Raw genomic sequence first — 23935 nt, forward strand, 5'->3', positions numbered from 1 at the left:
ACCCCCCAAACACCGTCTTCTTGCCATTCAAATTGCGAACAGCCAGGGATTAGAAAAAAAAAACAGCAGGCTTTCATCACAGCACGGGGTAGCACATGCATACTACGGGCCGTACACATGCACATGTCTATTTGCAGCCATATGATCCGGTATGGATTGGGCCCATTGACATCTCTTTCTGAATTCTGATTTCTCATTCTCAAACCCTCTAAGAACTGCACTTGAGTGCTGCTATGGCATGCTAGGCAATGTAGTGCAGCAGTGGGTGGTTCATGTCTCCCAACCCGCTGGCCTGGCAAAGCTGGGATGGAGGTATATAGACCAAGCTTTGCGGGTCATCTAAACGCCGCCCCCCCCCCCCCCCCCCCCACACACACACACACTCTGATTTCCCTGCACGCATGTGAATTGATGTTTAGCATAACCATCCATTTGCAGCCTGGTGCACAGGGGAAAAATCATTCGATGGTCGCCGACCATGAAATGATTTTGCAAACCCTCGCAGATCTAAGACACCTCTCTGATGTCTTAGATCTGTGGGCCCCTGTATTAGAAGCGGGTGGGCAACTGACATCCGCTGACGTCAACTGCCCGCACCACCAGTAAATTTTCATGGGAATGCCCATGAAATGCTGGGCGTACCCATGGGCGCAACCACGGCCCACTGCCCCACGCCACCCACCCGCACTGTGGTGCGCATAAATGTTTATGCTCATGCACAGTCACTAACATCGCTCCCCTGTGGGAACGTGCAGAGGAGCAATCAAACTAGAATGAGGGCCATAATGAAAAGACAATGGCAATACAGAACACCCCAACTCTGGGTTCCTGCTCTCTCTGCTTACAAACAATTCACAGTCTACGATCGGATTAAATGCTTTGTTGAAATACCCAGTGTATTCGCAGGGCTACCCCTTGAGGCTCATTATGTCCAGCCACAAACAAATGCTACCCACATCCTCTGCACCTATGGGATCTTCAAACAATGGCAGTGATTCTGGTTTAGTTATATAAAGCATTTTAGAAGCAGCAGCGATGCGGTAATGCAGCAGGGGTGTGGATCATTAGGACAACCAAATGTCGACTCAAAAGGTTAACATGGCTTTATGCAAGCATTAGGTCGACATGGGGAAAGTCGACAGTCAAAAGGTCGACATGGGGGTTTTCAATTTTTTTTGTTCCGAATGTTGACACAGTTGACATGGACACCAAATTGTTGCACCACATCCCCTCGCATGGTTTGGGCACGGTGCCTCACTATGCTTGGCACATTATTCTTTTCTCTCTCCATGCCCTAGGCCCTAGGGCATGATATACCGCCTGTCAGCACATGTTGGCTCAGAAAAAAAAAAGGTTAAAAGCCCATGTCGACCTAATGCTTGTGCTGACCTAAAGCCATGTCAATATTTTGAGTGTGTTGACATAAGGCATGTCGACCTTCAATGGGCGACTTAATGCATGTTGACCTTTTGTATGTCAACCTAGTGACCATACACCATTCAGCAGAAGGTGTCTGGTGTAAGTATTCACTGCCATCTGCAGGCTCACTGAGTCTGAGGTCACAGGACCCATACCCCACAAACCTGTACTGCGCATGTTGCGCTGTACAGGTTTGGTGCATGTGCAATGTACCAAACATTAGTACAGTGCATGATTTTTTTTCTCACATTGCTGCAGCAGAAGGCATTCGGTGTAAATAGATAGCTCCTGACAGCTACTGTGGCTGCCTTATACCCCTTTCACACCAGAAAATGCAGGGACTTACCTGAGAATACAGTCATGGGACCATGCAGGGACATTCCCGGATTGGCCTCTTTCACACCAGCCTAGTCCATGCATTTTTTGGCGTGAGGGGGAGATTTAGTGCAGGCGGCGGGAGGTGGGCTTTGTGGGATGCTGATGGGGAGGCCTGGGATTGGTTTAGAGCTGTGAGTGGGATGTGGGGGATGTGCGTGCACCAGGGATTGGCCGGACCAGCACCCTCCCCCCACAGACCTGATCTTCCTGACCAGCACCTGTCCCACCCCCACACAGATGGGATCTCCCCGGTCCGGCACTACATCCTCAGGACCCACCAACTTCGTGCCCCAGCTATGTCGCCAGCACCCACCAGTTTTGTTGCCAGGACCTGCCAGCTGTCACAGAGTGAGTAGAAGCTGGGTGAGTACCTTTCACACCAGGATATAGTCATTTTGTCAGGTGCAATCTGACCCCCTTTCACACACAGCAGCACATTACCGGGTTAAAAATGGTCAACCCGGTAATTTGCTGAAAACACGGGTAATTTGTGTAGTGTGAAAGGGGTATCTTTTACATTGAAAACAACAGGATGGCGGCAATGTGTAGTGTTAAATTGTATAAAACGTCATTTTTTTGTGTTTACTAAACAGCCATAAATATCTAATATGAAAAAAAGACTCTGCTCATCACCTCTATGGGGATTATTCTGGTTCACTCCTTCTGGCAAATTCCTTCTTAAATGGTCAAAACCATGTGCACTGCAGGGGGTCAGATGGAAATGTGCAGAGATAATCAGCTTTGGGTGAGCTATTTTGTTTCTGTGCAGGGTAAATACTAACTGCTTTATTTTTACACTGCAATATAGATCTCACTTTGAAGTAAAACCCCACCCAAATTTAACTCTCTCTGCACAAGTGCCATCTACCCCACCTCCAGTGCACATGGTTTTGACCATCTTTAGCCCCGTACACACAGAGATATATTGCTCAGTTTCTCCTTTTTATCAGCGACCAGAGATGGTCGCTGATTGAAGGGAATCTCTGCCAGGCGGTGCCGCAGAGGTAATCAGCTGGTCGCAGGAACAAGCTCCTGCGACCAGCAATTAGAACTGGGCTGAAAACGGGAGCACGCACCCGGCGGTTTATCACCGGGGCACACTCCCATCACTGGCAATATGGTCGCCAGCGACCATATTTCCAGCGATTTCAGCCCCTATCGCCTCCGTGTGTACACAGCTTAAGAAGTAATTTGCCAGAAGGAGTGAACCAGAATAGCCTGCTATGTGGGGAATACAAGTGTTTCGCTCGCTGACTTGGCAATTATGTTCTATTTTGACAGGCTGGGAACTAGCCACTAAATAATACAGTTTGGAAAAAACATAATTGAAGGTCAGAATAATTTCTAAAAGTCACTTTCATATTGTGGACAGTTGTAGGGCTCTTCTCACCCACCTGCCAGTAGCTGTGGACTAATGAAAAAAAAAAAGTGTTCTTTGCTGAATAACTACAGGTCTTTTATGTGTATGCTTGAGAAACTAGTGCAAGCGTGCAATCTACCTTGAAACGCAAACAAGGGTACCTTTCAGTGTCAGCATGTGGGGAAAAACTACTCATTGTTTAGAGCTAATACTGGGTTAAACTGCTCCCATCTTGTACAGTGATTATTCTCAAAAAGCTGGATGGAGTCAAAATCCACGTGGTCGAAATACAGACACCGGAATCCCAACCACCGCAATTTCTCCCTCTATGGGTGTCCACGACACCCACAGAGGGAGAATAAAATAGTGTGCCGAGCATAGCGCCCCCTTGTCGGTATTCCGGCGTCGGTATTTCGTACTGAATCCGTTTCAGCAGTTCAGCTTGAAATGAGCATAGAGCTCATCTAACACTGATGGGCCCATTTATCAACTAATATTTGCGGCTAAATCCCCGAAAATGGGTTAACCGCAAATATTAAGTATCACTGAAATGTATCACAGGGGACCGCAGAAGGAATCGCCGATACCTGCTGCGATCCCCCCTGCAGCGCCGCCGGCCGCATCCCTCTTAGGTTTCTATGGGGGATGCGAAGCTGCCCGATGTATTAACATCAGGCAGCCCCGCATCGCACCCCTGGGCTATTGCCATTCTGGTATGGCGATAGCCCATTGTAGCCTAGATCGCATTGTAAATGCGATCAATGGTAAATGGGGGCCTTATTGTTTAACGTTGGCATTATCACAAATTAAATTACACAAATGCCTAAAAACATAACTAAAGCCGGCCTCTCACTGCAGCAACATGACATGAGCCCAGGAAATCCGTACACTCTGGGATGATGTTAATAAAGGATGGAATGATCTCTGTTCCGTCCTTCATTTAACATGCATGCCACTGTGATGCATAGCGCAGTATAACTAGTGACTGCGTGAGCACGCATACACACTGGAGGTCATTCTGAACTCAGCTTTATAGCCTTCAACACGGTCTTTACTACACTATATGAAACGCCATTGGTCTCAAGAATTCTGGTTGCAATAGCCACACTGTTCCAGCTAAGTTATAGTATGTAATAAAACAGTGCTTGTATTAATATATTAGTTTCTAGACATATCAGTGGTAGACATCATAACAGACCTGCACTTTTAAGACCATGCATGTACCAATCCAGTTCAATAAGAATCAACCAACACACTCTTCAACCTTTTAAGCATTGGTCTGGGATGGTGCAGTTAAATGTTTTAAATGTCCAAGGAACCAATACAGCTTTGTATATTTTTTTTTAAAAAGGTGAAGCCATCATTTAAGCAGCTGGTTGATACCACAATGAGTGGTATAAATCCTTGGCTGAAGTGTTCATTCCCCTTGGTGTTCAGCCTGTGTGCTGAGAAAACTCACTTCTCAGGCCTCCAACCCCACAAATACAAGATTGATGAATGTTTTGTTCCACCCACATTTAGGGAGTTATTCTAGTCCATTCTTTCTGACAAAATCCTTCTTAGATGGACAAAACCATGTGCACTGCGGGTGGGGCAGATGTAACTTGTGCAGAGAGAATTAAATTTGGGTGGGGTTTTTCTTCAAAGTGAGATCTATATTGAAGTGTAAAATCATGCAGTCAGTATTTTCCCTGCACAGAAACAAAATAACTCACCCAAATCTAATTCTCTCTGCACATGTTACATCTGCCCCCCTGCAGTGCACATGGTTTTGTCCATCTAAGAAGGATTTTGTCAGAAAGAATGAACTAGAATAAACCCCTTAACCCCTTCCCGACATTTGACGTACATTTACGTCATGGTCGGGATGTACTTCCCGACACATGGCATAAATGTACGTCATGACTTTAAACTGTCACTGCGTCTAGAGACGCAGTGACAGAGGGACGATGTCTGCTGTCCCTGACAGCAGACATGTCCCTGCATGCCCAGGGGGGGCTGCGATGCCGCCCCCCCGTCGGCGATCGCTGTGATTGGCTGTTCAGTGTGAACAGCCATTCACAGCGTTTTCCTGTGTTACCAGCGAATCAGACGCTCGGTAACACAGGTGTCAATCACCGCCGGGCGTCAGGGGGCATGAGGGGGTCATCGGTGACGACGACACCTCACCCCACCTGCCCCCAAGGCTGTGATTGTTCCGTGGGACCCACGGACCAATCACAGCCAAGGCGCGACATTTAAACTAACGGTGACTGCGCTGCAGACGCCATTCCGGTCTGGAATTGCGTGCAGAGCGGTCACCGTGCCTATCTGCCGTGATACTGACCTGATCCTTACAAATACTTACCTGATCCTTGCAAATACCTTACCTGATCACCTGATCACTGCTTGTAGCGTGCTGGATGCTTCCTGGATCTGACTTCTTGTGACTTCCTGCTGCTGCTGCAGTGTGATAGAGAGATAGAGAGAGATAGAGAGAGATAGAGAGAGATAGAGAGATAGTGACAGAGAGTGCTATATTTTGTGTCTGCTACCCCCCCTTTTTGGGGGTGCAGGTTTTTTTTTTATATATATATATAACTGTCAGTGCTGCTGCTGCAGTGTCATAGAGTGATAGATAGTGAGAGATAGAGAGATAGAGAGATAGTGATAGAGAGTGCTATATTTTGTGTCTGCTACCCCCCCTTTTTGGGGCTGCAGGGTTTTTTTTTTATATATATATAACTGTCAGTGCTGCTGCTGCAGTGTCATAGAGTGATAGATAGTGATAGATAGTGAGAGATAGAGAGATAGAGAGATAGTGATAGAGAGTGCTATATTTTGTGTCTGCTACCCCCCCTTTTTGGGGCTGCAGGTTTTTTTTTATATATATAACTGTCAGTGCTGCTGCTGCAGTGTCATAGAGTGATAGTGAGAGATAGATAGAGAGAGATAGATAGAGAAAGATAGTGACAGAGAGTGATAGAGAGTGCTATATTTTGTGTCTGCTACCCCCCCTTTTGTGCTGATCAGTATATCTGTGCTGATCAGCAACTTTTTGGGGGTGCAGGGTTTTTTTTTTTATATATACCTGCCAGTTGCACTGTCAGTTGCACCAAAGGTTGTGCACCTGCTGCCCCTCACTGGTAATCAGTGTCGCATCACTGATCACCTTTTTTTTTTTTTTTGAGGGTGCTGTGGGGTCTTTTTTTAATTTTTTTTTATCAAATTTTTTTGATCAAATTCCTGTTGCCTTTGAGCGCTGTTCAGTGACGGACGTTACTGACCAACATCTGTGCTCAATTTTTGGCGCAGGACCTTTTTTTTTTCTGCACTACATACACACTACATACTACATTGAAATAAAGTTTGTACCCCCCCTACACTATACACGTGTTGAAACATTGCACTACCAGAAACACAAAAATAAAAATGGCATCCCAAATGTCATCCCAAATGTCATCCCAAATGTCATCCCAGTCATCCAGAAGAATGTATTCAGCGGAGGAGGCATATGCCATGCTTGCCTCTGACTCTGACACAGCCAGTGAGGCAAGCGGGGAATTTGAAGGATTCATCTTAAGCTCCTCTTCCTCCTCTAGTGATGAGGGACCCCCTCAAAGACGCCCCCGTAGAGCAGCTGAGACCCCCCCAATAATTGATCTCGTATGGACCCCACCACCAGACAATTTTGAGCCCCAGGTTCCTGAGTTTTTGGCCATCCCAGGAATCCAATTTGATTCAACAGGTCTCAGAGAAATTGACTTTTTCAAATTATTTTTCTCTGATGATTTTATAAATTTAATGGTGGACCAAACTAATTTATATGCCCAGCAGTTTATTGCTCAAAACCCCACGTCATCATTTGCTAGGTGGACCCCTGTAGATGCAGTAGAGATGATGACGTTTTGGGGTCTGGTGTTTCATATGGGCATAGTAAAAAAGCCAGAAATTAGGCAATATTGGAGTACAGATGTTCTGTACAGCACCCCACTTTACCGTATGGCCATGACCCGGAATCGTTTTGAGTTAATCCTTAAATTTTTGCATTACAACGATAATGCACAGTGCCCACCCAGAGATGATCCCACCTTTGACCGGCTATTCAAAGTCAGGCCGGTCATTGATCACTTCAGTGCCAAATTTGAAGAGATGTACATCCCAGATAAATTCATTTGCATAGACGAGTCCCTTATACATTTTAAAGGAAGGGTTAAATTCCGCCAGTACCTTCCCAGTAAGAGGGCAAGGTATGGCATAAAAATGTATAAGCTGTGTGAAAGCACCTCAGGGTACACCCACAGGTTTAGGGTATATGAAGGGAAGGATTCAAGAATTGAACCGCCAGAATGCCCCCCCTCCCTCGTAGGTGTTAGTGGAAAAATTGTCTGGGATTTAGTGCACCCCTTCCTGGATAAAGGTTATCACCTCTATGTGGATAACTTTTACACCAGCATCCCCCTGTTTAAGGCCCTTGGTTCAAGAGGTACAGCAGCTTGCGGTACTGTGCGCAAGAACCAAAGAGGCCTCCCAAAAACGCACATTGCCCAAGTAATGAGAAGGGGTGAAAGCAGGGGAATATGCACCGAAAATATGTTGTTGGTCAAATATAAGGACAAGAGGGATGTCCTTATACTGACAACAATTCACGGAGACAGTACCACCTCCGTCCCTGTACGAGGTACCAGTACCCACACCTCAAAACCTAATTGTATCCTGGATTACAATAGGTACATGGGCGGAGTGGATCTTTCAGATCAGGTACTGAAGCCGTACAGTGCCCTGCGGAAAACAAAAATCTGGTACAAGAAGCTGGCCGTGTATATCATCCAGATGGCACTGTATAACGCTTACGTGCTATTCCGTTCTACCAGCCAGAGGGGGACATTTATGCACTTTCAAGAGGAAGTCATAAAGGGCCTAATATTTGGGAACCAGCAGGCAGAGGGCCCCAGTACTTCTAGTACTGGCCCCCGTATTGTACCAGGGCAGCATTTTACTGATGAAATCCCCTCCACTGGAAAAAAGGGCAGGACACAAAAAAGGTGCAAAGTTTGCTATAAAAAGGGAATAAGAAAGCAAACTATTTTCCAGTGTGACACTTGCCCCGACAAACCCGGCCTATGTATAAAGGAGTGTTTTAAAATATATCACACATCTATGGATTATTAGGTTCATCATTTCACCGTGCTTCGGGGGTCTTGCTAATGCCACATAGCACCCACCATTCATTCCACCAGAATCTGAGCCGCAAAATCCAAAAATCACTCCTTCCCTTCTGAGTCCTGCCATGCACCCAACTGGTATTTTTTGGTCACATGTGAGGCATTGCCGTACTCGGGAGAAATTGGGGCACAGATTTTGGGGTGCTTTTTCTCCTTCATACCTTATGAAAATGAAAAATTTTGAGCCAGAACTGCATTTTTGTGTAAAAAAATGTAATTTTTCATTTTCACTGCCCAGTTGTATCAAAATTGGTGAAACCCCTGGGGGTTTGAAATGTACACTATACCCCTAGATGAATTCCCTGAGGGGTGTAGTTTGCAAAATGGGGTCACTTGTGGGGGGGTTCCACTGTATTGGTGCTTCGGGGGTCTTGCTAATGCGACATAGCACCCACCAAAATTCCACCAGAATCTGAGCTGCAAAATCCAAATATCACTCCTTCCCTTCTGAGTCCTGCCATTTTTTGGTCACACATGAAGCATTGCCGTACTCGGGAGAAATTGGGGCACAGATTTTGGGGTGCTTTTTCTCCTTCATACCTTATGAAAATGAAAAATTTTGAGCCAGAACTGCATTTTTGTGTAAAAAAATGTAATTTTTCATTTTCACTGCCCAGTTGTATCAAAATTGGTGAAACCCCTGGGGGTTTGAAATGTACACTATACCCCTAGATGAATTCCCTGAGGGGTGTAGTTTGCAAAAAGGGGTGTAGTTTGCAAAATGGGGTCACTGTATTGGTGCTTCGGGGGTCTTGCTAATGCGACATAGCACCCACCAAAATTCCACCAGAATCTGAGCTGCAAAATCCAAATATCACTCCTTCCCTTCTGAGTCCTGCCATTTTTTGGTCACACATGAAGCATTGCCGTACTCGGGAGAAATTGGGGCACAGATTTTGGGGTGCTTTTTCTCCTTCATACCTTCTGAAAATGAAAAATTTTGAGCCAGAACTGCATTTTTGTGTAAAAAATTTAATTTTTCATTTTCACTGCCCAGTTGTACCACAATTGGTGAAACCCCTGGGGGTTTGAAATGTACATTATACCCCTAGATGAATTCCCAGAGGGGTGTAGTTTGCAAAATGGGGTCACTTGTGGGGGGCTTCCACTGTATTGGTGCTTCGGGGGTCTTGCTAATGCGACATAGCACCCACCAACATTCCACCAGAATCTGAGCTGCAAAATCCAAAAATCACTCCTTCCCTTCTGAGTCCTGCCATGCACCCAACTGGTATTTTTTGGTCACATGTGAGGCATTGCCGTACTCGGGAGAAATTGGGGCACAGATTTTGGGGTGCTTTGTCTCCTTCATTCCTTGTGAAAATGACAAATTTGGAGCCAGAACTGCATTTTTGTGTAAAAAAATGTAATTTTTCATTTTCACTGCCCAGTTGTATCAAAATTGGTGAAACCCCTGGGGGTTTGAAATGTACACTATACCCCTAGATGAATTCCCTGAGGGGTGTAGTTTGCAAAATGGGGTCACTTGTGGGGGGGTTCCACTGTATTGGTGCTTCGGGGGTCTTGCTAATGCGACATAGCACCCACCAACATTCCACCAGAATCTGAGCTGCAAAATCCAAAAATCACTCCTTCCCTTCTGAGTCCTGCCATGCACCCAACTGGTATTTTTTGGTCACATGTGAGGCATTGCCATACTCGGGAGAAATTGGGGCATAGATTTTGGGGTGCTTTGTCTCCTTCATTCCTTGTGAAAATGAAAAATTTTGAGCCAGAACTGCATTTTTGTGTAAAAAATGTAATTTTTCAGTTGCACAGCCCAGTTGTATCAAAATTGGTGAAACCCCTGGGGGTTTGAAATGTACACTATACCCCTAGATGAATTCCCTGAGGGGTGTAGTTTGCAAAATGGGGTCACTTGTGGGGGGGTTCCACTGTATTGGTGCTTCGGGGGTCTTGCTAATGCGACATAGCACCCACCAACATTCCACCAGAATCTGAGCTGCAAAATCCAAAAATCACTCCTTCCCTTCTGAGTCCTGCCATGCACCCAACTGGTATTTTTTGGTCACATGTGAGGCATTGCCGTACTCGGGAGAAATTGGGGCACAGATTTTGGGGTGCTTTTTCTCCTTCATTCCTTGTTAAAATGACAAATTTGGAGCCAGAACTGCATTTTTGTGTAAAAAAATGTAATTTTTCATTTTCACTGCCCAGTTGTATCAAAATTGGTGAAACCCCTGGGGGTTTGAAATGTACACTATACCCCTAGATGAATTCCCTGAGGGGTGTAGTTTGCAAAATGGGGTCACTTGTGGGGGGGTTCCACTGTATTGGTGCTTTGGGGGTCTTGTTAATGCGACATAGCACCCACCAAAATTCCACCAGAATCTGTGCTGCAAAATCCAAATATCACTCCTTCCCTTCTGAGTCCTGCCATGCACCCAACTGGCATTTTTTGGTCACATGTGAGGCATTGCCATACTCGGGAGAAATTGGGGCACAGATTTTGGGGTGCTTTGTCTCCTTCATTCCTTGTGAAAATGAAAAATTTTGAGCCAGAACTGCATTTTTGTGTAAAAAATGTAATTTTTCATTTTCACTGCCCAGTTGTATCAAAATTGGTGAAACCCCTGGGGGTTTGAAATGTACACTATACCCCTAGATGAATTCCCTGAGGGGTGTAGTTTGCAAAATGGGGTCACTTGTGGGGGGGTTCCACTGTATTGGTGCTTCGGGGGTCTTGCTAATGCGACATAGCACCCACCAACATTCCACCAGAATCTGAGCTGCAAAATCCAAAAATCACTCCTTCCCTTCTGAGTCCTGCCATGCACCCAACTGGTATTTTTTGGTCACATGTGAGGCATTGCCGTACTCGGGAGAAATTGGGGCACAGATTTTGGGGTGCTTTGTCTCCTTCATTCCTTGTGAAAATGACAAATTTGGAGCCAGAACTGCATTTTTGTGTAAAAAAAATAATTTTTCATTTTCACTGCCCAGTTGTACCACAATTGGTGAAACCCCTGGGGGTTTGAAATGTACACTATACCCCTAGATGAATTCCCTGAGGGGTGTAGTTTGCAAAATGGGGTCACTTGTGGGGGGGTTCCTAACTTTTAGCATCTTATGGTGCCTTGAAACCTACATGGTGCCTAAAAAATAATCTCATAAAAAGGAGGCTCCAAAATCAAGTAGGTGCTCCTTCTATTATGAAGCCTGTGGTTTGGTCAACGTGCACACTAGGGCCACATATAGGATATTTATGAAAACAAAAGAATTGGGGGAATCAATTTTTAGTCACATTTCTCTAGTAAAATGTACTGTGTTCCTTAGAAAAATGTATTAAAATTGCAAATCTGCAAAAAAAATGAAATTTTGAAATTTCACCTACACTTTGTTTTAATTCCTGTGAAACACCTAAAGGGTTAACAAACTTCCAAAATGCTGTTTTGAATACTGTGAGGGGTGCAGTTTTTGAAATGGCATCATTTATGGGGGTGTCTCACATACAAGTCCCTCAAAGTCACATCAGAACTGAACTGGTCCCTAAAAAAATCAGTGTTTGAAATTTTCTTGAAAATTTGCTATTCATATTGTAAGCCTCCTAGTGTCCAAAAAAATTAAAAGGAAGTTGAAATAATGATGGAAACATAAAGTAGACATATGGTCTATGTTAGTTATTAACTATTTTGAGTGGTATGATTATTTGTCTCACAAGCAGAAAATTTAACATTTTGCAAATTGCTAAATTTTCCATTTTTTCCGACATTTTGGTATTTTTCACAAAAAAACACAGACTGTATCGACGAAAATTTACCACTAACTTGAAGTACAATGTGTCACGAAAAAACAATCTCAAAATCACTGGGATAAGTAAAAGCAAAAAAAAGTTATCCCCACTTAAGTGATACATGTCAGATTTGAAAAAAAGGGCTCTGTCAGGAAGGCAAAAACATGCTGTGTCAGGAAGGGGTTAAATTGCTTGGTACACTGAATGGCGGTTGATATATATAATTCTACTACTAATGTTCAAGACCTTCTTCCAAAAAGGTGTGTGCACACTAGAATGTAATAGTTAACAATATGCACAATATCATCCCACGAATCAATAATGATGTTCTCCACCATCCAGCAAGTGGAGAGGTGAACGCAATGCTGATGTTACCAGGTCTGAGCTATTTTTTATTTATTTTTTGGTACCAACTCAAATGCAGACATATTGCAACTGAGTTCTTGGTACTAGTTACAATGACATAAGCCCCGTACAAACGGGGGAGATATATTGCTCAGCCATATATTGATAGCAATATATGGCTGAGCAATATATTGCTCAGTTTCTCCTTTTCATCAGCGACCAGAGATGGTCGCTGATGAAAGGGAACCTCTGCCGGCGGTGCCATAGAGGTAATCAGCTGGTCGCAGGAGCAAGCTCCTGCGACCAACGATTATAATGGGGCTGAAAACGGGAGCGCGCACCCAGCGATTTATTACCGGGGCACAAACACCCATCACTGACAATATGGTCGCCTGCGACCATATTTCCAGCGATTTCAGCCCCTATCGCCCCCGTGTGTAAACAGCTTTAGACAGCCGACTTCTGTGGGACATTCTGAGCAACCATAAGATTGCTCAGTTGTTCACTGGTGTGACCGTTGTCTTTGTATGGATAAGACTGCACCAATTGACATTTCTCCAGCAGCTGCGACAGTGAAGGGAATCATACACTGTTGCCGTTTCTGCAATTAGAGAAAAAGAATATCATTGCAGACCTGTGTCCTTCAAAAATCATCCTCTTGGCAGGAATTAAATAATGAACAACTGTCAGGACCTAGTTCATTGAAAAAGAAAATAACGCAGAACATGCAAAAGGGGAGGGCCAAATAAGTTGAGACTATACACCAGAGTGCTATCAGATACACTACCTAGTCTCAGAGTGGGATCAGTATGAAATCCCAGCGGTCAAGGGGGCCATGGATCCCCCCCATGGACACCCATAGAGGGACAAAGTGCCGGCATTGCGACGGTCAGGATTCCGGCAGCAGTATTTCGACCATCAGGACCGCCGAGATTTTGACCGCATCCCCTCAGTGTTTAGAACTTGAACTTTCCTGACAGTAGGTATAGAATAGCGATGCACAATAAGAACCCATCCCAGAATGCCCCACAAGTTGTAACATAACATGATAGCAAGGCTTGCTGGTATGTATAGTCTTACAGAAGCTGGAAGGCCACTTCTTTACATATCCCTGGTGTACAACATTCTTTGGTTTTTCAGGCTTAGAAAGTGTTTACAATTTTATCCCTAAATGTAGAGAACAACGAGGAAAACACAAAGGGCCTGATTCAGACCTGTTTAGTAGGCTGTGCATACTCGCAGCCCAGCGAACAGGTCAGTACTTCCTGCTGAACGCCCGCATCCCCTCATTAGCATGTGAGGAGATGTGTATGAGAACACATCCCCCTGCATGTGGCCGAAGGGGAGAGAAATTATTCCAAGGTCACCGATTATCAAATGATTTTTCTCTCCTTCAGAAATAAGTCAGTGAAAACTAATTTTTCTTAAGGAGATGGCTGTAAACGGGGCCCTCCTGCGTTCCCAGGGGAATACCCTGCTTATTCATGGGAATTCCCATAAAATGCTGGGAGTTCAGCAATCCAAGCATCAAAAACTCTAGAAACTGCTCCGATTTACAAAAGGTTCCTACAACTTTAGCAGGCAAGTGATTGTCAACCCCTATGGAGTATGTAATGCTTGTTACAGGCTCTGGAATTACAGCATCATCAGGATTCCACTGAAATCACCCATAAATTGAAAGGGTTTGGGGTTAAATGGTCGACACTACCTAAGCTAGATGATCAATATGAAAAGGTGGACACAAGAAAAAAGCTGACAGGGCAAAAGTCAACACATGAAAACACTGACAAGAGTTTTTCACTTTTTTTGGTGTCAATGTCGACACCTACCCAGGTGGTCCCACAGTCACTGTGTGTTCACCATGCTTCTAACAAGGACCCTTGCTCTGCTACCACTGTGCTCAGCACATTTTATCTTCACCAATCAGAGTCCACATGGATGGTAAAGTATGAAAAAGTAAAAAAATAAAAAAAAACTCATGTTGATCTTTTGATCTAGACACAGTCACCCATCATCCAGATACCATTTAAAGCTGCAATCAGTCAGAAGTCTGGTTGTGCCATCTAATTGCTGCTTTCAATTAAGCAGCAAATTCACTAAAATACCATTAGTTTTTAATCTGTGTATACATACCTTCCAACATCTTATACCCCTTTCACACCAGAAATGCAGGGGACAACCCAGGAATCAAATTCCAGGGACATTCCTAGGGTGGGTCCCGTTTACACATGCTTTTGAAGCAGGGACATTCAGGGTCGGCATCTTTCATACTGAACCCGGGATGACCCTGCATTCCTAGGAGAATGTCATTGGAAATGGCCTTTTTTAGGCCCACAAAGAAGAGGACAATAGAGAGAGGGAGAGAATGCTATGGTATATATCTGGGCACCCTTAATAGAGCCTGTAATCTGGCACTGGAACTCCTCTTCTCTAATGTTCTGAAGCTCCCACACCTATTCATTTGTTAGGCTTGCAGGGGTTAAATAGCACTGCTGGGGTCTGTTGTGCCACACAGCTTAAACCAGGCATGTCCAACGTTGGCCCTCCAGATGTTTTTAAACTACACATCCCAGCATGCTTTGCAATAGTTTTAGCATTCTCTAATAGCAAAACTGTGGCAAAGCATGCTGGGATGTGTAGTTTCACAACATCTGGAGGGCCAACGTTGGACATGCCTGGCTTAAACAGTGTCTTCCGGTACACTTTGTAATGCCTTGACATGTCTCTGAAAATCCACAACTGAAAGCTGCCCTGCATAGCCAATCAGCATCAGCAGAGGCAACATGGGAAAGAGGGACATGTCCCTACACCTTTCATACCAGCCAGTAACCCGGGAGCAACCCTGGTAGCTAGCAGGGTTGCAACCCCAGGGCAATAGTTCCAGAATTTTGGCCCAGGGACCCTTTCACACCAGCACTATTCACGGAGCCAACCCGGGAATTTTGGCTGGTGTAAAAGGGGTATAAAAGAAGTGAAGCAAGACCCTGCACACCCCCAAAGATTTGGTAGCATGGCCTATACCAGTGGATCCCATGAGGCAACACCCTCTTTTTCACCACTGTGGGGGAATGGCCCCTCTGTATCAAGGAACTGATGTTGAGCGCAGTGTCTATTTACAGCTACTATGAACTCTCAACTGCCCCCACCCCCACTGCTGGCCCAGGGCAGGGCCGTCCCCAAAAAACGGGATAGTACCATTAAAAATTGGGACAGTATGTGGGTATATATACTCATATTTCGGAGTATTACCACTAATAATGCAGGGCTGGGCAATAGCGGCCCTCCAGATGTTGATGAACTACACATACCAGCATGCCTTGCATCAGTTTCAGCATGGCCACATAGCAAATCTAATGCAAAGCATCCTGGGATATGTAGTTCCTCAACATCTGGAGGGCCACTATTGCCCAGCCCTGCACTAATGACTACTAGAGACAACTCGACTGACCAAATGAGTCAAACTTGCTGGATATGGAGAAGTAGGAGCAGATATAGTTAAAAGCCCAACAAAATGAAAGCTTATCCCCTAGTACAATATAGACCACTCTTTCAGAAACAAGGAATGTTATGACGTTTGGAGTCTTCTCTATGATCTAATCTTTCATATTGATATAGTAACAACATTGTAGCCTAGTCTACAGATATATACCACTGAGGACATGTCACAAGGACCTAAAAGTCAAGGATGCCCTACACTATAAAGAAAGAAATAGTGTGATAGTCCAGAAGGTTACACAAGGAGAGGCTGCTGCATTATATACCAGTTGGGTGTAGTTTTATTTAGCTGATCTCTTCCTAACCTAGAAAGAAAGCTACCCATTTTACTGGATGACATGGAGGATCAAAGAGTAATTAAAATTTTTCATTCGCGACTATCATCCACATTTTAAAAACAGCCTTTATATAAAGTAAATCACTCCTTGGAATAGTATTAGTACAAATATGTCCTCATACATCATTGCTACAGTCACATGGAATTGGGAGATGATTTGTTCACTAACAGGCCTATAATTAGGACACGCGGGCATGTACTGAGGCTCGAGGAAAAGAAATTCCACACTGAATTAAGAAGAGGATTCGTCATCATTAGAGCATTAACATTCCAGAACTCATTGCCGGAGGGGGTGGTTACAGCAACTACTGTTAATGAATTTAAATCAAAACTGGATAGGCCACTAAGGGAATCCTATAGATATGACTTACTCAAGTCGGTAGTTTCAAGTTAGATAGGTTGATGGACGAACGTCTTTTTTTAACTTGAATTACTGTGCTACATCCCCTCTCAGGAGTCATGTGTCATTGTTGCCAAACATGTATCAGAGTTGCAAAGCGATGCAGCAAGGATGCAGCAGGAGGAGACTGCACAGAATAATTTGATATGGACAATCCTAATCTGTGTACATGCTACAATGCAGCAGCTGAAGCTTCATTCCCCATACATGTTCCTTTCTGCAAATTAAGGGCCAGATGTATTAAGCTTCAAAAAGTGACAAACTAGAGTGATAAAAAGCCAATCAGCTCCTAACTGTCATGTCACAGGCTGTTTTAAAAAATGACAGGTAGGAGCTGGTTGTCCATCACTCTTTGAAGTTTTATAGATCTGGCCCTAAAGGTGCCCATACATGGTACAATCACTGTATGCAATTTGGACTAGATCGCATACGTTTTGCAATGCAATGAGATGCAATCTAGTACAAAAAGCATGTGTAGCACATACCTTATTGTGCTGTGCACGGGAGCGCACATCGCACCTGTTAAATTGTACTGTGTATGGGCACCTTAAGGTACACAAAATCCACGGGTTTCACATATAAAATTAATCATCTCAGTCTCCTTGGGAGCTCTAGTTGCAAAGCATTGTGACTAAAACATTTTTAACAAAAAAAATAAAATAAAAAACCCGCCTGAAGCTAGAAGTCCAAAAGTTGTACCACTGAGCAACCAGTGACTTGAAGAGATTTCAGTAAAATATTTGGAACTTGCTTAATACTGTGCTTGGATTTGACAGCGCTCAGTTTCTTGTGTGAGGAGTTTAATTAGGTATATGGAATTAAAGTATAAAGAAAAATAAATACTGAACACCTAGTTCTTTATATATTTAAAGAAAAAAATACAATTCAGAATATTATACACTATATACCACACGGGAGAGGAGGATTGAGATGTAAGACCAAATAGGAAAAATCAATTTAAAATAAGACTTGAGAGAAGGATTAAAAGGTTAAACATTCAGCAAAGTACATTCAGTCTTTTATTAGTTGCAATCTGTCATGAGAAAAGATTTGCACCTCAGAACATGGAACAATAGCTCAGAACACCATAATGTGTGCATCAGTATGATATAGTAAATTGTATTTATACATATCTTGGTAAATAGCAACAGAACCAAGTCTGTTCTCATGACAGATGGCTATCAGTAAGAGAGAATGTTAATGCTGAGCAGATATTAAACAGATTGCTTAATAGGAGTTAATCCTCTTTTCTAGGTGTGTTTTGCATTCCTGCACGGCAAAATGGAACACCCTTTTTCCAAACAAATGAGGTCACTGATAGGAGCCATTCATTTATCAAGTACTGTACATATATAGACCAAGTAGTTGTACTTCTCAGACTTTGCGGAACACCTGAAATGGAAACTGTAATGTACTTCTGTAGATGTGTATTCAGTGTATGGGACAGTTCGAAAGTTGGGACAGTCACATTCATCATCATAGCCACATAAGTGGGCCCGAGGGATGGATTATGAAATTACTAACAGAAAAGAAAGCAATAAATAGTTTAGTACATGTAACCATGTACTATAACATGAAAACATTGATCTGTAATTCTCCTTAAACCAGAGTAGGACTAAGTGAGTACAGCCCAGCTGTGGTTAGTGTGCTTTCTTAAAATCTTCCACAAGTGAGACCAGAGTAAACAGGAGAAAAAACAAAACAAGAAAACACAGCTTTGTATACAATGTTCCTTAACTCTTTCCCTTAAATAAAGATACAAAAAAAAATAAAAAAAAATTTCAGAACACACCAAAAAAGCTAAATTAGGGTACAAAAAAAAAAAAAAAAAAAAAGAAGAAAGGAAATGAAAACAGAATGAGAATTTTTCATTCAACTGGCAAACACTTAAAAGAGGAGATGTTCTTAGTTTAAGAGCTTTGTAAAAGTCAGTGTTATTGAAGTATTTATTCCAATCTCAAAAGGCATCCACTTGAAGGTATTTGGAAGTGAACGAACTATGCAAGAATTCCTGTACATATTCAGTAACCACTTTGTTCCTGCACAGGGCTGGGATCCAGCCAACTACCAGAGGATAAATGTACATTGTGTGTTTTGAGAAGAATAAAAAAAAAAAAAATGTATATTTATAAAAAAAAAAAAAAAAAAACAATGCGAATTGCATGGCTTTTAACAGGAGGGGAGAAAAAAAAAAGTTTTTCTTTCAGCTCATCAATATGATGAGCTGTTTTATTCTCATACATCCAGGCAAGCATTCTACACTGTGTTTAGGTTGGATAACACCCTGATCCCCTCCAAAAACACTATTAAAAAAAATTATATATATATATTTATATCCAATGTAATTTTTTTTCTGGTTTCTTGGGATGAACAAAAAGAGAACAGTTCCTGGGTAAAGTCTGTGTCCTCAGTTCAGCCTTGAAATTGGGAGTTGGTTTTAAATACTCCATGAGGCTTAAAGGCAGAGGGAAGCTGTGGACTGTCAACTCTGCCAGCTGAGAAACATCATCTTTCTGGAAATGAGGTAAGTAGCTGCTATGTACTGGATACAGGTGGCTTGTCTCCTTCATCACTAGGTGCTAAAGAAAGAAGTGCGTGTTAAAAAGGCAAAATAAAGTTTTGTTTTTTAAACGATCAGATTTGAAAAAAAAAAAATCATCTCCAATTTAAAGAGGACATTTACCACTTGTTGAAACTGCAGGTGTAAGGACATCATCATCGCTGTCTTCCTCATTGGACTGTGTCACTTCCCTCACGGGCTCAGGGCACTTGATCTCAAGCTCCTGCTCTACTCGGCTCCTCAGGGCAAGGATACGGTGGTGAATTGCAGCAAAAAGTTGTCCTGTGTCTTTAGAACTTGCCTACATGTATATTAAAAATAATAACCAATTGTTATGTGATATTGGAGACCTCAGAAATGCAAAAGGCTGGGAACTCATGTGCATATGGAATAATCAGCTAGTGGTAATAACATTTAAATCTTCTGATAAAAGCCCAATTTAACTCACAGATATGAGAAAAACTTTGACCCCCTGGTCTTCGGTGTCCATTGCAGTTATTCGAATGCTCTTCTCACTTGCTTTATCTATCTGCATCTGAGCCCAGAGCTTAGTGTTGAGAATCAGTCGCAAACTGCCCTGTGTGCGCATCACTGAGAAAAGATAGATTTGTTACACAGAAAGGTACTTCGCGTATACTTGCTGTCCTGCTCTATATCGCAGGTCATTTAATAAATGAATGCCTATACTGTAGCGTTTCATTTTGAATTGTAGAGACAGCTGAAAACTATTACCAATAAAGCAATCTGTTAATCCATTTTTTTTTTAATAAACGTTTTTAAGGACAAGAAAAAAAAACAACTAGTAGCAGATTTGATATTGACAATTGTTTTTTTAAATCATAAATCCACCACCATGCATGGAAGGAATAGTACTGGTGATGCTTTCTGACTGACTAGTTGTCTAAACAGAGCATCATAGTCAGTCAGTTTGTGGATTGTTACTTTGTCCTCTTCATCTACTAATCATAAGATATTACTCATTTTTATAATTGGTCAAATGTTTTATTAATGACAATGTTAAAAGCTAATTTGAACATACATAAGCGTAAAGGACATATCTGGTGTACAATTATATTACATACATACACTATATAAAAATGATGTCTGTGTTGCCCTTACTACAACACCATGTATTGCTAATGTTTGTATGAGTATCACTGGGTGAAGACTATAACAAATTCCCCAAAGCACTATAAAACACTGACCACTCTTGTATCAAAACAGTTACCCAATGTGTCAGTCACCCTTTAAAAAAAATAAAAAATAAAAAAAAAACGCTCACTAAATATGTTTATAGTATGTGTAATATTGGCCCCCGGCCAGTGACTATCCTTGCGATGTAAGGAGCTATTGATAGGCGCAATGAAGGTTTAGTGGTGTAAATTTTGTATCTGTGTTCTGTAAATATACATTGTGCTTGTACTAGCTGTAACGCCTAGAACAGGGGAGGAGCATGGAGGTATTCAAAAGCAAGAGGTCAATCATTTTTCCTGGCCATAGTATAGGGATTTTTGAATCTTATTTCGCGGTGATGCCTCATACAGGTAATCTTCATATGGTGCAAAGCACGTACAGTATGGTATATGGAATATGTAGCAATTCTACTTTATTGTACTTGGCTGCAAATTACTGCATGGCAATTATGTTGTTGTGAAAAATTGGAATCTGAGAATATAAAAATAAAATGATTAACAATAAAGGCCATAGGGGATATGCTGGTGACTCATGCACTGGAAAATAACCCATTCCCTAATGGTGGTATCACATGACAATGCTTAAAAGTGGCGCTTTCCTATAGATCACAACAGCTCAGCTGCTCCTGTGCTGACAAATTTAGGCAAGGGGGATTGCTCCTCCCCTGTTACAAAGGAGCTACTATGTGCTAAAGATGCTGCATGCAATGTTTCCTGAGCAGAATCGCTCTTACCTGACAGGGGAGGGTCGTTTCCCCTTCACTTCAACCTGTCATCATGTCTAGTGGAAAAGCGCAGCGATCAAGCGCTCCCATGTAACACCACCCTAAAAGTTGGAGAGGGTTTTTTTTTGTTTTGATATTTTTTTTTTAGAAAAAAATAAAAATAAAGTGTGTGTGTAGACTAACACTTAGGTGTAATGTTTCCAAACTATACAGGTCTTTATGAACTCTTCATGCATGGATACAAAAGTAAGTTACCAGTTGCTAACAGCCAAAGAATGGAGAGGCTATTGCAAAAATTATTCCACCTGTATTTATAAGAAAAAGAAGAAACCCTTGCTTCAGGTGGAAACGGATGGTTAATAGTTAAGAAATGGCAAGTTTCTTCCTTTATGACCATATCTTCAAGCTCCTGGCAAGGAAACTACACATCACATTTGGTGGGACCCTAGTTTAACGTAACAGTTATGATTTTATGTTGCAGACAAATATAAAGTATGTAACTAGTTTTTAAGGGGTGTACACATGGTGCGATTGCCTTGCTAGTTGATCAAATCATACACCAAGGAAAACGCATTTGATTTGGACTATATCGTACAGATCTGTATTATATAGCCTTGCCTGCACAGTCTCTGTTTCTATTTGATTTCAATGCAGCGCATCAGGATAAAAATCTTAAGCGTTCGATTCGGTTATAAAAGCAAAAATCGCTACTTATGTGTTAGACGAGCGCCCAATAAGCATACGTACGGCACCATAGGGAAATCGCATCACATGCGATGCCATTTAATGTAGTATACACTTGTATGGCATAGAATGAGATTTAGGCACCCCCTCACTAGCCACGCCTTCCTGAAGCATGGTGAGCGCAGCATAACGCGTCCTTCCGACCTTTTCATACTCCCACTATCCACGCCGGCGTGTAGTTGATTGTATATAGTGTGGCGAGCCCCGCGGAATACATATAAAGTAATTTGCGTCCCCTCGCGGGGCTCACCACGCTTCAGGCTCGGTGGCTCGCTGCGCTCGCCACACTATAAAATCAATTCCACACCGACGTGGATAGTGGGGGTATGAAAAGGTTGGGAGGACGCATCCCGCTGCGCTCGCCACGCTTCGGGGTGGCATGGATAGTGGGAGGGGGGGGGGGGGGCATTAATCCCATTGTATGTCATACAAGTGTATACTACATGAAATGGCATTGCACCCTAGAAAATCAAATGTGATTTTGCGGGAAGTGCGATGCGATCGCACCGCCCACGGCCAGAGAGCAGTGAATAAATTATATAGGAAAATCGCATCGCATGCAAAAAAAACTGCATGCAATGTGATTTTCTTACGCAGAATCCCCCTTTGCCATTTGCTTAGTGGGCGCCCGGCTATTACATAAGTACCGCAAAATCAAATAGAAAAATAGACCACATTCAACCGTGTGTACGGGACATTAAACCATTACCTGCCATGCAAACTAAATATTGAATCAATTTCAATCAAAATGATATTTGTTCCCAACGAATAATAAACTCACCTAGTCTAGATTGCAACATGCCATCATCCGTGGAAGCCATGTCGTTCAGCCGCAAAAGTCCACGACCTCTCTCTACCCAAGACTGCGATACTTTATCAAACACAAATAGTTTGCATTGAATCTGCCGGCAGATAGGAAAAAGGTAAGACAATAGAGGGGGTAAATGAAACATAAATTAAGTAAATACAGTATTGACACATGATACTAATGGACATGAGTGAAGGATTATGAGCAATGCCTAAATAAGTATTTAAGCATCATACAGATTTTCAGGTTGTATGAACATCAAAAACAATGGCACTGGCTCAAAGGTGCCCACACACTACGATGTACTCTGCGTGGTTTGAACAAGATGCGATCTAGTACAAAAAGTACGGACTGCGCATACTTTTTTTTACGCCGTGATGTGTGTGGGAACGTGCATTGCAAGGCAAAAAAGTACAGTGTATGAGCACCTTTAAGTGAAGGTTGAGTATCCCTTATGTGAAATGCTCGGGACCACGATCATTTCGGATAAAGGACTTTTACGGGTTTTTAGATTTTTTAACATACTTACCTGGTCCCCCTGATGGTTGCACGGCGTCCTTCAGGATCTTCTTCAGCTGTCCGCGGTGTGCATTGCGCCAGTTTGCAGGCACACCGGTGACGTCACCGGCACACCCGCGTAATGCACTCCTGGGACTGCTGAAGAATATCCTGAAGGATGCTGTGGACATCAGGGGACTTAGTAAGCATGAAAAAAGGGGCAGAATATCTGAAATATTCTAAAACCCCCACAGTTTTAGGAATATTTTGGATAAGAGATCTCTGGATATGTATATGTAAACAGCTTTGTTTCTGACTCTAATACATACAAATATTTTACGCAAAATATTGAACCTAAAGTGGTGGCAGTAAAGCCCCCTACACATGAGGCAACTTTAGCCCCTTGCTGAGCGACGTAGTTTAGCACCAGCGATGACCAGTGACCGGCAGTCTAGATCTTGGCTAAATGTAGTTAAGATCTAGCCTACGAAGGAGATGTGCATCGATGTAGCTTGGAGGCATACACACGCATCAATCCATGCTTAATTTCTAAATGATCTAGGTCAGATCGCTTAGAAATAAGGCTAACATTGCCCCATGCGTATTCACCCTGACAATGGTGTACATATAAAGACGTTTGTTTAGATGAAGACATATGAAGGAAGACACCAAAAGCTAACAAAATGCTCTGAGAGCAGTAGAGTTCCGTTTATAA

At 42.8% G+C, this 23935-nt stretch overlaps 1 protein-coding gene across 3 annotated transcripts in view; it reads right to left on the reverse strand.

Annotated features, from left to right (window-relative positions):
* Positions 1-17535: 17535 nt before the first annotated feature.
* RANBP3 (RAN binding protein 3) overlaps positions 17536-23935 on the reverse strand; it is a 71263-nt gene continuing 64863 nt past the window's right edge. For 2 of the 3 annotated variants that reach the window (XM_083179175.1, XM_083179176.1), the window contains 4 exons: positions 22696-22816; positions 19701-19843; positions 19376-19553; positions 17536-19271 (listed from right to left, as the gene is read on the reverse strand). In XM_083179175.1, coding sequence (XP_083035301.1) covers positions 19228-19271; positions 19376-19553; positions 19701-19843; positions 22696-22816 — 486 coding nt within the window. In that variant the 3' untranslated portion in view covers positions 17536-19227. Of the gene's footprint in view, positions 19272-19375; positions 19554-19700; positions 19844-21179; positions 21272-22695; positions 22817-23935 lie in introns of those variants that run through there. The other variant, XM_083179177.1, reaches the window with a different exon arrangement.

This window comes from Crinia signifera, chromosome 1 (genome assembly GCF_055691185.1).
Source record: "Crinia signifera chromosome 1, ASM5569118v1, whole genome shotgun sequence".
In the NCBI taxonomy this organism is placed as follows: Eukaryota; Metazoa; Chordata; class Amphibia; order Anura; family Myobatrachidae; genus Crinia; species Crinia signifera.